Source organism: Lactuca saligna, chromosome 8, assembly GCF_052625555.1.
Source record: "Lactuca saligna cultivar CGN05327 chromosome 8, ASM5262555v1, whole genome shotgun sequence".
NCBI lineage: Eukaryota > Viridiplantae > Streptophyta > Magnoliopsida > Asterales > Asteraceae > Lactuca > Lactuca saligna.
In genome coordinates this window covers 24,663,798-24,677,945 of record NC_136424.1, presented here as the reverse complement: position 1 = coordinate 24,677,945, position 14,148 = coordinate 24,663,798, and the positions used below count along the sequence as shown (strand labels likewise).

The 14,148-nt window shown below is 30.8% G+C and overlaps 1 protein-coding gene across 1 annotated transcript; it reads right to left on the bottom strand.

Moving 5' to 3' along the window:
- Positions 1–1,286: 1,286 nt before the first annotated feature.
- On the bottom strand, positions 1,287–3,458 carry LOC145008364 (Pentatricopeptide repeat (PPR) superfamily protein). Its single transcript, XM_078966988.1, has one exon. The coding sequence runs from the start codon at positions 3,255–3,257 to the stop codon at positions 1,374–1,376; it is 1,884 nt and encodes a 627-aa protein (XP_078823114.1). The 5' UTR covers positions 3,258–3,458; the 3' UTR covers positions 1,287–1,373.
- Positions 3,459–14,148: the final 10,690 nt, after the last annotated feature.

Here is a 14,148-nt window from a genome sequence, read left to right as displayed (position 1 = left end):
CCGAAATACCCTTTTAGCTCCACATCACAGCCGAATACTCGTTTCATCCAATACATCATCCACCTCTAAATGAGCTCCAAAACTAACTTCCTCGATGATTCTAACCTTGCTAATACCCAATCATTGATGGCCAATCCGAAATGAAAACGACCTAAAACAATGTTACACTTATTTTCTTAATTTGGTAATTCCAATCTCTTATCTCCTTTTCATTTGTTAATTTTTGCTAATACTTCTACTTTTATTGTATGAAATAGTGATCTTCATCCAATCAACTATTTATTTTCCCGTTGTAATTTACATTGTATGTAGTTGTTGGTACCATAGCCAAGCAACTTTGTATGTTAATTTTGAATTTGGAGCATGGCTTTGACAGGTGGGATTTGGAAGGGAAACAATCACCAACTTTGAAGGCAATACTTACCAAGGAAACAACATGCTTCCTTCAACTCATCACTTTAATACAACTTTCATCAACCACAATCACACTTTGTCAGTCTGTGTTGTGTCTTTTAAATTTTACAAAGTTTTGCAATTTCTGATACAAGAAGCGATCATGGATTCAATTTAAACTTGGGAATTTCAACTACTTTTGTTGGTGAAGGTTCAAGTGGAAATGAAAATTCAGAACAAGCTCATTTGAATTATGCCCATCACGATTGAAAATTGCAAGTAACAAATAATCCACAAGTCATAATACAAATTTATTGATTTTTTTTATATTTTAATCATATTTTGCTATATTCCATCTATTTATGTTATGTTAAAGCAGATGGAGAACCTTGTTTCAATAGCAGTAGACTATATGCTAATCTTTTGTCTTCATTATCATTGTTTAAGTATGTATTGATTTAGCAGTGAGTTTCTGCATCACTTGATAAATATAAACTAATTATTGTTTTGGAAATTTATTTCAAAAGAAAGTCACTTCTTTCCCCTGTGTATTTCCGCAATTTTTGCTTTAATGTTATTATTCTCTCATTTTCAGCTATTACTATACAAAATAAACTTGAGTCATTGTGTAGGGAGCTACAAAAAAATGTTAAAGGTATGATTTTTAGTTTATGCACCGATTTCGTTTATTCTCAAATTTTATAGTTGTAGTTTATTTATGTTTGTTTCAGTTTTACCAAATATATTCAACAAAACATTCCAAAACTTTGGTGGCTTATCCTTCTAATAAGATTGTTTCGACATTATCAAATCATAAATTCATAGGTTGGAGCAAATCAAGAAAACACAAGTGAAAGTTCAAGTCCTATCAAAAAGAAAAAAACAATAATAAGTAATAACCCAACCATTGTAAATTAAATCAACATGTCTACTTTTAACGCTTCTATGCTCTTATATATAACATTAAAGTTTCCATAACATTACCAAAACTCTCCACATGAACAAAACCCATTATTAAAATGATGAAACCGATTTGTATCCCTTACTACAACCTCCCTTCCTGTAATCTTTGATGCCAACTTCATAAAAACATGGCAATCCCCACAAATCCTAAGATTCTTCATGATTCTTATAGGAGCAGAAGAAGGTAAACACATTATTCCAAAAACAAAAGCAAGTTTCTCACTATGGTACCTTAAAAGTTCCTCTTTCTGATTCTCTTCAACATTATGCAAATCATGTTGTGTCTCACATCTATAACCAAACTTTCTCATTTCTTCAAGAATACCCTCCAAGTTTGAATATATCTCATGGATTCTATCATGGTTTCTTTCTCCAACCATAAAGGCATGAACTTTGTCTTTAACCTCAATCCAACTCTTACCTCTTTCTTTCTTTACTTCTGTTTCTTTAAGAAGCTTTCTTGCTTGTATAACTTCATCCCATTTTCTATTTGCAGCATAAATGTTTGAAAGCAACACATGATTTCCAGCATTTTCAGGTTCAATTTCAAACAAATGTTTAGCAGCAATCTCAGCTAATTCAATATTTCCATAAACTCTACATGAGCTTAAAAGTGATCCCCAAATGGAAGCAGTAGCCTCAAATGGCATTTTGTCAATCAAGATTTTAGCTTCATTGATCAAACCTGTTCTACCAAGAACATCAACCATGCATGAATAATGGACAACATTAGGTGATAAATTATGTTCTTTTATCATCATTTCAAAGTATTTCTTCCCTTCTTTCACTAACCCCATATGGCCACAAGCAGACAATACAGATACATAAGTAACCTCATTTGGTTGCAAGCCGATTTGGTGCATTTTTTCAAATAACATCATTGCTTCCATGGATCGACCATGTCTTGAAAACCCAGAAATCATTGCATTTAGTAAAACGATATTCTTCTGTTTTACACATGAGAACACTAAATAAGCTTCATTGATGCTTCCACATTTGGAGTACATGTCTACTAGGGAAGAAGAAACAAAGAAGTTCAGAATGAAACCTGTTTTGAACAACACTGCATGTGCTTGAATTCCTTCAATTTTAGCAGCTATGGCTGCACAAGCTGCAAGAACTGAAGAAAGAATGAACTGGTTGAATTCAACTCCTGTAGTTTGTACTTTTTTAAACGTCATCAATGCTTCCTCATGAAGCTCATTTTTCACATATCCTGCAACCATTGAACTCCATGTCACAGCACTTCTTTCGGGCATATACTCAAACACACGGATTGCATCTTTTAGTAGGTTGCATTTTGCATAAACATCGAGTAAAGCAGTGCCAACAAACATGTTTTCAAGCATAGATGCTTTGAGAGCAAAAGCATGTAACTGCCTACACTCGAACACTGCAAACTCAGCTGCACAAGCACACAAAACGCCTGAAAGTGTGAATTCACTGAATTCTGTTCCTTCTCTTTGCATCTGAACAAAAAGATCAAGAGCCTCCTTTTCGTTTCCATTTTGGGTATATGAACCAATCATGGTATTCCAAGAAACTAGGCTTCTTTCAGGCATTTCATCGAACACTCTCCGCGCATACTCCAGAAACCCACATTTTGAGTACATATTAATGAGCATATTTGAAGTTAAAGTGTTTGCCCACAGTCCATACTGAATTATACAGCCATGACAGGCCATCCCTTCCATGGGTAAAATTTCTCTCGCACATTTTTGCAAAATCTGGTGTAAAACGGATAGACGAATAGGGTATGTAGGCACATACGAAGGGGTTTCCTGGGGTTTCCAGATGGGGCCATGTGCGTCCACTGGTAAGGGTGTAACTATGGATGACAGGTTCCTTCTATATGTTTCCAAGGTTTGAATGGGTTTATTGAGTCGCCGCACAGCTTTCATGTCATGGATTTCAGTAAATCACCAGGCGGCTGTTATTGGAGGCATAGGATACGGGTCGGGTGATGCCACCCATCCGGACAGCGTTTTCCCACCTTGTCATTGAAGTATCATGTATAGATAGAAGTAGGGTTGGTACTCGATAATATGTGGAATTGATCTAGATATTCGAATATATTTTCCGAATGACTTTTTTTTTTTTTTTTTTTTTTTAATGAAACGGCGAATAAGATGCATATATTATAAGAAAAGAAGCCATAGCAAGAAGCTATGAATATAGTGCATGGGAACAAGAAAAACAGAAACATAAACTCACGTGCAAATATGAAAAAAGTAATTAGAGGTCAAAATGGGAAGAGGATCGGCCCAATAGTGCGGGCACGACGGCCACGTTACAGTTTAGGGCCCAAAATTATATTTGTCTTTTACTTTAGATATATATGAATTGTGTTTGAAATTTATGCAACTTTTCCTTATACTTGATGGTTAGTAACATGTAAAACAATGACAGGCGCACAGTTTTGAATTAATGAGAGGCGCCCAGGTTGAAATCTTTTGGAGCCTTTATTTTTTAATACTTTTAAAAACTAAGATTGTTTTTGCGTATTTTATTGAGTTTTGAATCCAAATTATAGAAATAGTACCTTTATTTTTTAATACTTTTAAAAACTAAGATTGTTTTTGCCTATTTTATTGAGTTTTGAATCCAAATTATAGAAATAGTACATTTATTCTTCTTTGTTATTCAAAAATCATCCAAGTTATAGATATTATTCCTAAACTCTTTGTTTTTTTTTACAAACCATCCAAACATTTATTTCATTTAAAATTTTGGTCTTTTCTAGCTATTATCATGGATAATTTTTCTATTTATATATGGGATTTTCTACCTTACATCATCTTTTAATATATAATAACTATTATTTATAGTTTTGTTATAAAAAAATCATGTTAATCTACCTGTTTTTCACCAAACGATGATTTTTTTTCCTAACACTCATCGTTTTTGGTTTTTTTTTTTCAGACACCAAAGTGACTGTTTTTCAAAATGGTTTGATTATATGTTTTTTTCATTGTTATTAGTTTTTTGTGCTAACCTAGTGGTTTATTGTATCATTGTATTATTTTCATACCATATATATTTAATTTAATAGCAAATGCTCATGTACTTGTCTCCGTATCATTGTATTATTGTTTTTGATTATTAAATTTTGAGGGGCCTCATTTTTAGTTTTTGCCTCGGGCCTCAAGTTGACTTGGGACGGCCCTGAATGGGAAGCAGCTCCGGTCTACCCAACATTTTCCTAAATTGCCCCTCTATTTGCACCATTCAAACGCCTGTAATATGATTGAATCCGCCGTTTTAGTAGGAAATGAATGTTTTTGTGGAAGATTTTCTCATTACGGGTAAACCAAATATTTCACACTATCGAGTATAAGATAACATTAAACACCTTTCTTTTTTTTGAGCAATTCTCCCAAGAATTTCCAAACTCAATACATTCCTTGATGTTGTCAAATTCAATGCCCTGTACACCACACCATTTGAGGATCCAGTGCCATACCGTCTTTGCAAAGTAACACCCGAATAAAAAATGGTTTGCTGATTCGATTGCACTTTCACATAGTTGACAATTCAAGTTAATTACCGAAATACCCCTTTTATGGAGTACTTCTGCAATCGGAATTCTGTCAAGATTGGTCTTCCATACAAAACATTTGACTTTAAGGGGAATGAGTTTCGACCAACATATCAGAGTCCCAGTGAATGGGTTATCGGAATCGTCTATTAGTCTCCTCATAACGTTGACCAGATAAGTTCCTTCCCGATGTAAGGTAAAGCGAAATCCAATTTTTGAAGAAAATTGAAACTCCTGAGCGACAAAGAATTGATAAAACTCATGTAATTCTATAAGTATATTGTGATTAGGGGGTTTGCGTTTCCATCTCCACACAAAGTCATCCACGTTTATCCTATCAAAAATTGTGCACTTTTTAACTGTGTCCATGTTGTACAGGTAAGGGAATCGAATCGATAATAGGGTATCCCCACACCAGATGTCTTTCCAAAAAAGAATCCGCATATTGAAGCTTGGAATTATGGAGAATATCCCACTTGGTTCCATATCGTGACTAGATAGACTTTTAATGGCTTTGTCAATATTACCCCAAACTCCAGAACAATCCTTTATGGACAAAAAAGTAGAGGGGTGTGCTTTGAGATTATGGATACTCTCGAAGTTTTCTGCCCATAGTTTCATTTGTTCATTCTTAAGTCTCCGCCACCATTTGGTTAAAAGTGCGATATTTTGTGTTGATAGTGTACCAACATTCAAGACTTTCATATTTTATATGTATTGTGTACCAAAAAAAAGATATAAAAAACAATTGATTTTTCTTCAATTTTAACAAGCAAGATATGGCAAGCACTAGTAATTTAAGTTTTGTTCCTTGCCAAATCGATGGTAATTTTAATCTAGGAAATACAGATTTAATTAACGAATTAGAAAAAAGACTTTCAAAACTTCATATCTCAAACACTAATAATATTAATACTCTTACGAATGAAGAATCTGAAAATAGTGATATTAATAGTGAAACAAATTTTGAAACTCTTGCTCAACAATTTGATACAAATGATGATATTAATCAACTCACTAATGACTTTTCAAATCTTAATAAAATTCATCAATCAAAGCAAAGCACTTTCGGAAAAAATCCAAAACCAACCATAAGAAATTATTGGAATAGACCCTCTCTTCCAGATGTTCAACTTGAAGAACGAAGTTTTCAATTTGACCGTTCTCAATATGATGGTAATTCTGTTTATGAATGGAATATTGATGGCCATTCTGAACATCAAATTATGAATATTGTACAAGAAATGACTATGGCTGCTAATGCTTATAAAGCTCATAATAATACTCAACTCCAAATTGTTAATATTATTACTTCTGGTTTTACTGGCAGTCTTAAAGGCTGGTGGCATTTCTATATTTCACAAGAAGAAAAAGATTATATTTTATCTGCTAAGAAAACTATTATAAAACAAGAAAATAATCAACAAATACAAACGTTTGAAGATGATATGGTTAACACTTTAATTTTTGCTATTATCAAAAACTTTGTAGGGGATCCTACTACTTTTCAAGAAAAAACTTCAGAAATTTTAATGAATTTACATTGCAGAAAACTTACTGATTTTAGATGGTATAAAGATAATTATCTTGTTAAAGTTTTTTCAAGACCCGATTGTAAAGAGTCTTATTGGAAAGAACGTTTTATTGCTGGCCTTCCAAAACTCTTTGCGGAAAGAGTTCGACAAAAATTAAGAGAAAATTTTAATAATACCATTCCTTATCAAAATCTAACTTATGGAGATTTAATAAACTATATTAATAAAGAGGGATTAGCAGTTTGTGCTGATCTTAGGTTTAAAGAAAAACTCAAAAAAGATAGAAATAACAGTAAAAATGAATTGGGAAATTTTTGCCAACAATATGGTTATCAGCCCTTGAATGGTCCGTCTACTTCAAAATCTAAAGTTTTTAAGAAAAGATCTTCAAAATATTTCAGGAAAAAGAAATATAATCTTCCAGAAAATTATAAAAAGGGTAAAGATTACGCTTCGAAAGCCAAAAAACCCTATAGACAAAATTATAAAAAATCTAAAAGAAAATCAAAAGATATTATTATTTGTCATAAATGTGGGCGTAATGGTCATACAGCAAATAATTGTTATGCTAAGACAAAAATAAATTAGTTAAATGTCTCTGAAGACTTGAAAGAACAAATAAGAAAAATTATTTTAAATACTGATTCAGATTCCGATGAAAGTATTTCTGACTTTCAAACAAATGATTTAAATATTCTCGAAAATACTACTTCAAGTTCTGAAGATTCTGATATTTGCGAATGTATTGGTAAATGTCACTGTAACAATTTAATCAATGTAATCACTAGTGGCTCCATTAATGTTCTTTCGCAAGATGATAAAGATCTTTTAAACTCTCTTGATTCTATAAAAGATAAAAATATCCAAGAATTGCTAATAAAACAGATGCTTAATAAAACTAATAACATAACTCCTGCTAATAATGAAAATTTTAATTTAAAAAGTATATACGAAAGATTTACTGAAACAAAGCCAATTTCTATGCAAGAACTTCAAGAAGAATTAAAAATAGTAAAACAAGAAATAAAAGAAATAAAAAATAAAATTTTAATTTTAGAAAAGGAAAAACCTTCTACTTTTAAAAACAAAAATATAGAAATTAATAATGAAGAAGAAAATAAAATTGAAAATGTAACTATTGGTAAACTTATAAATAATCAAGTTTCTCAAAAATGGAACACTAAAATTACTTTAGTTAAGGATAATTTTAAAATCAACCTAACTGCTTTAATTGATAGTGGTGCTGATATGAATTGTATTCAAGAAGGAATTTTTCCTACACAATTTTATGAAAAAACTACATCTAGACTTACTGGTGCCGGAGGTACAAAATTAATTGTAAATTATAAAGTTTCTGATGTTCATATTTGTAATGACCAAGATTACTGTTATAAACTCACCTAATTTTAGTAAAAGATCTCTCTTCTCCTTTAATTCTAGGAACACCTTTCATTACAAAACTATATCCTTTTATGGTTCATGATGATGGTATAAGAACCAATGTTTTTGGAAAAGAAATTATATTTAAATTTTGTGAACCTCCTCTATATTCAACAATTAATGTCCTTAATTATAAAACGCAACAAGCCAAATATCTTATTAACGAAATAAATAATGTTCGAATAACTAATCAATTAAGTGATAATAATATTCAGAATAAAATAACCGGATTAAAATTAAAATTTGAAAAAAATGTTTGTTCTAATATTCCTAATGCCTTTTGGAATAGAAAGCAACATATTGTAAAACTACCATATATAAAAAATTTTAATGAAAAGGATATTCCTTCAAAATCTAGAGCCATTCACATGAATAATGAATTAGAAAGTCATTGTAAAAATGAAATTCAAGATTTAATAAATAAAAAACTCATAAGACCTTCTAAGTCACCATGGTCTTGTTCAGCATTTTATGTTATGAATGCTGCAGAATTAGAAAGATGATCACCAAGATTAGTTATCAATTATAAACCTTTAAACAAAGTTTTAGAATGGATTCGTTATCCTATTCCTAATAAACGAAATTTGCTAAAAAAGCTTTATGATTCAAAAATATTTTCAAAGTTTGATATGAAATCAGGATTTTGGCAAATACAACTTCATGAGGAAGATAAATACAAAACTGGTTTTAATGTTCCCTGTGGGCATTTTGAATTGAATGTAATGCCTTTTGGATTAAAAAATGCTCCTTCTGAATTCCAAAATATTATGAATGATATCATAACTCCTATAAGTAGTTTTGCTATTGCTTATATCGACGATGTCCTAATTTTTTCAAAATCAATTGATCAACATTTTAAACATTTAAATCAATTTCATGATTTAATTTATCAAAATGGTTTAGCTGTCTCTGCAACAAAAATGCATTTATTTAAAAATGAAATTCGTTTTTTAGGACATGATATTGTCAAAAACACTATTAGACCTATAACAAGAAGCTTGCAATTTTCTACTAAATTTCCTGATGAAATTAAAGATAAAAAACAACTTCAAAGATTTTTAGGATGCTTAAATTACATACATGATTTTTTCAAAGATTTAGGGATCATATGCAAACCGCTTTATAATCGATTAAAAGACAATCCTGAACCATGGACTCAAAAACATACAGATATAATTAAATATATAAAACAAAAGGTCCCTACTTTGCCATGTTTAAATTTACCTCATCCCAATGTCAAAATCATAGTTGAAACCGATGCTAGTGATATTGGATTCGGAGGAATTTTAAAACAAAATTTTGTTAACTCAACTGAAGAGCAATTGGTTCGATATATATATATATATATATATATATATATATATATATATATATATATATATATATATATATATATATATATATATATATATATATATATATATATATATATATATATATATATATATATATATCAGATTGAGACAAATTTATATTATTATGTGGATAAATGTAAGACCGGCTCAAAATATATTCGGATTTATATGAGAGTATTATTTATACAAATTTAAAACTCCTAGAGTTACCTTAATTCTTTAGGTTCTTCAAATTTAAATCGTGTCAGTCTTGACATACAAATACTATACACAATTTCTTCGTAATGCCTTTGAATACTATAAACTAGAACTCTAGAAGTATGTCACAATCTTTTTATACAAATACTGTTACAGGGGTCTAAACTAATAAGTTTACTAACAGATTGTAATTTACTCTGGTTATAAGAAGTTATCATCATCAAATCAATAAACAAAGAAGTCATGCTTGAAAACACTTGATGTCACTTTAATATAATGATATGGTCCATGCCAACATAAGTCTCCATAATAGAAAAGTTTTTTCTTTGGGTCCTCCTATATGCACGAATTGTTTCGTGTATTACTTCGAAATTAGTAAACTAATATTATAAATTATTGAAATACAATGGTTGCTGACGCATTCCCATTAAATTCTATATTTTACTTTTTGCCCTTTTTATTTGGATTGATTTTCAAAATATACATACCTCAAAGTTTTATTTTATATTTAGTCTCTTTTTATTTTAGTAATTTTGAAACAATTAACAAATAAAAGTTGTAAATTAACTTAAGAAATCACAATCTATTACATACGTTAAAAAATATATTAATATTATAAAATTATTTTTTTGTTGAATTAATATTCGTTAAACTAAATTTGTTTCATGGTTTGTTATATATAAATGGATGTATATTTTTTAGGCAAACTCGCTATAATAGTAAAATGAAAACTCCAATAACTAAAGTTATAAACAAAACGAATGAATATGAATGAATTTTTTTTTTATATTCGTTCGTTTATATTTAACCAAACAAATAAACGAATATGACTGAATTGATGAACGTTCAGTTTGTTTACAATCATATATATATATATATATATATATATATATATATATATATATATATATATATATATATATATATATATATATATATATATATATATATATATATATAGGGTTAGGTTATATTGTTTCTAGTAACTATTATGTGTCAGAATGTACAGATCTGAACCATTGGATGAATAGAATTAACAGTCATGATCTGAGGGTCTATGATATTACCATAGGGTAGCATGTATCATATAATCACACAAATTTCAGCAAAAGGGTATGTTGGTCAATTAACCTATTTTAAAAAAGGAAATTTTTGGATTTTAAGGGATCATTATTTCCTTTATTTTTTAAAAATCTGAATTTTTTAAAGACAAAATTGCAAAAATGGTCCCTGTTGTATACATTTTTTTGGGGTTTTAGTCCAAACCCCGACTTTTTTGGATTAGTAGTCCTTTTGAGCTAGTTTCATTGCAGATTTGGTCCCTCAGTAAACTGAAATGACTGTAATACCCTGTGGGTATTTATTTTTCATTTTTCTTTGATTTTTCTTAATATAATATCTATTTATTTATTTTAATAATTATTTTAATAATAAAAAGGGCCCTCTCTCTTTCTCTCTCACCGGACCATCCTTCCCCTTCCTTCTTCTTCACTTACAAGCAAGAACCACCGATGCCGGCCACTATAGCATATCCCTCCGCCACTCCCCGCTGTCATGGTAAAAACCCACCACCACCGTGTTTATTTTGTCGAGTACAACATCCCCAAACATCCTCCAAACATCCCCGACCCTTACTCATTCTCCCCTCGTCTCTCATGTGTCGACCTCGCTGGAATAAATAAAGAGAAGCAGCAGGAGTCGCCGGAGCGAGCACCACCGACTGCCACCGTCTTTCTCAGCCCACTTCACCCTCTCCTTGTCGTGACCCACTGCTTCGACCGCCCTCCTTATTTCCACCGAGGTAAATCACACTAGCCGCCACCTCCTTCATTTGTGTCGGATCTTAGGTCTTTCACAAGCTCCACCAGTTGACACTTGTTGGAATCACTACCAAGATTTTCCAATAAACAACATTATATACAAAAACAACTTCAAACCAACAAGTTAAAGTCCATCCAATGTAACTGGAATGAAATCGGGGATAAAAGGGCCAAATCAGAGACCAAATACACTGATGTAGGTATACACAAAAACATACAGATGTAGAGTTGTGAGGCAGAGAATGATAGTTTATGGAGGAGAGACGATGGTTTTTTCTCTCTTGATTTTCGTTTTGTTGAAACAAGGTCTGTTAAAAGAAAAACAATAAAGGACGATGGTGGAAGAAGGAAGAAGATGGAAGATGGAAGAAGATGGGGGTCAAGGGAATTGGGTGTATTTCTTTTTCTATAGAGAGAGAGAGAGAGGGAGGGAGGTGGGTCCTCACATTTTTTTAATTATTAAAATGAATAAATAATTATTAAAAATTAAAAAAAATGATTTTAAAAATAGAAAATAAATCCCCAAGGGCATTAATGTCATTTCAATTTATCGAGGGACCAAATCCGTAACAAAACTAGCTCAAAAGGACCACCAATCCAAAAAAAGTCGGGGTTTGGACTAAAACCCCAAAAAAATGCATACCACAGGGACCATTTTTGCAGTTTTGTCTTTTTTAAATTAATTCTAATTAAATTTTAATATTATTTTTAATAATAACCGATTTTATTCATCGACTCCCCTCTTATTCCAGAAAAGCACCACCACTTCTGGCTCAGCCTCAAATAATCACACTGTCACTGCAATTATAGGCCTCCGGTAAGATGGGCGACTTCGTGATTATACGACTGGTGAACAGGAACATATTTATACAAACCAAGACAATGCAAGAAACAGTTGGGACCAAACCATGGGGGAGATCGATGCACTCAGAGATAGCGACTCTAAAACCCAGACCCTAACTTCCTCAAACACGACTCGCTTTACTCTGCGCTAATAGAACCCATATCTATCTTCATTATCGTCGCTAACTTTTTCAGGCACATTGCATTCCAACATGGGGCCATGATTTTAGGTAATCTCTCAAGGCTCAGTGGTATTTGTTAGGTTAACATCAGATAACAAGTTGGCAAGTTTCGATTGCCAAATGCCAACACGGAAGGTTATCATTTGTGGTAAAATGACATCTTATGTTGCAATTAGTTAGATTGTATTTGGTGCATGATAGAATTAGTGGAATGAATAGAATGACTCATTCCATTGGAATGAAAAAGAAATTGTTTGTTTTCCTTTAATATTGTAGAAGGAGGAGGGAAAGAAATGAAATTTTAAATTATAACTACTTTTCACTTGATTGATATAATGATTGACGTTACTCCAGTTTCGTGTATTTAGAACTTTTATTGTGCATTTAGAATTACCCTTATTAAAATAATATGTGTGCCGATAAAATGTATTAATATGTGTGCCGATAAAATGTATTAATATGTGTGCCAATAAAATAATCATTTTATCGATAAAATGTAATATTACAATTTTATACCTTCGGTTTACATTGTAGTTTTAGAAAAGACCCTAGATTTTATCAATTTAAATCTTAAACTCTTAAAACTTTATTAATCAGAAACAATCGATGCATAGCTCGTACTTCAACCAAGAACAAGTAATGTATAATTCAGATCCACTTATGAATGAAATTCCGTATGAATTTCATCCATATGTCACAAACATACAAAACGTGAGGGGAGATGGAAATTGTGGATTTCGTGCAATAGCTGCGTGTCTCGGTTATAGTGAAAATAATTGGCGTCAAATTCGTTTAGATTTGCAGAATGAGTTGTTAGCACGCCCAGCTGAGTACGCATAGATTTTTTATTACGATTTAAACACCATACATCACTCATTGAATTTCAATGGATCACATTTCGCACCAAAAGATCGTTGGTTGATTATGTCGGTCACTAGTTTTCTCATTGCTAACAAGTATAATATAATAGTTATTTTTCTAAGCAAAGATAGTCCATCAACATGTTTTCCACTATGGCTTGGTCCCCAAGACATCTCAACTCATAGAGTTGTTGTTATTGCTCTTGTTAGAAGTGATCATTATGTGAAGGTTGATTTACATGGAGCATATTCAATGCCTACAGTTATAATATCTGATAATTAATAAAATCAAATTTATGTTTTGTTGTTTATAATTATTAAGATCTCTATAAATTTAAAAAAAAAAAAAAATTTAATTTAGCAAACTTATATATGTGCGATTCTGATGTCTCTAAAAAAAAGATTAAATATTTTGAAGTACAATCTAGAAACTAATCACAGTCTCCAATATATTAATATATATATATATATATATATATATATATATATATATATATATATATATATATATATATATATATATATATATATATATATATATATATATATAAGTTTTAAAAAGTGTAAGGTTTGATTTGAAAATAAATACAAGTATAAGGTATTGAATTGAAAACTTACATCTTCTTTGATTTTTAACATCAGTGCAAATTCAATTTAATATTATTAAAAATAGTCAAATTTGTTAAGTGATGTATATCAAATCAATCGTGTCTTCTTGCATTTGGAATTCAATTCGTGGATTTAGAATTACCTTTTTTCTTTTTGATTATTTATGTTTTGTTTTATATTTGACTTTTTGCTACTGGTTTAAAAATATAAGGTTATTAAAAAAACTCAAGAGAAGAGCTTGCTAATTAGTAGCAAGTTTTATGAAAAAAAAAACGCACATATTTGGAAAGAAGAAAATGGCATTAAGGAAGAAAGAGAGATGATGTTCCTCCATAAAAATGTTGCAGAAAAGCCAAGAAAGAAGAAAAAGAAGAGATGAATAGACTCTTGCCCATCGGTTGCCAGCACAACG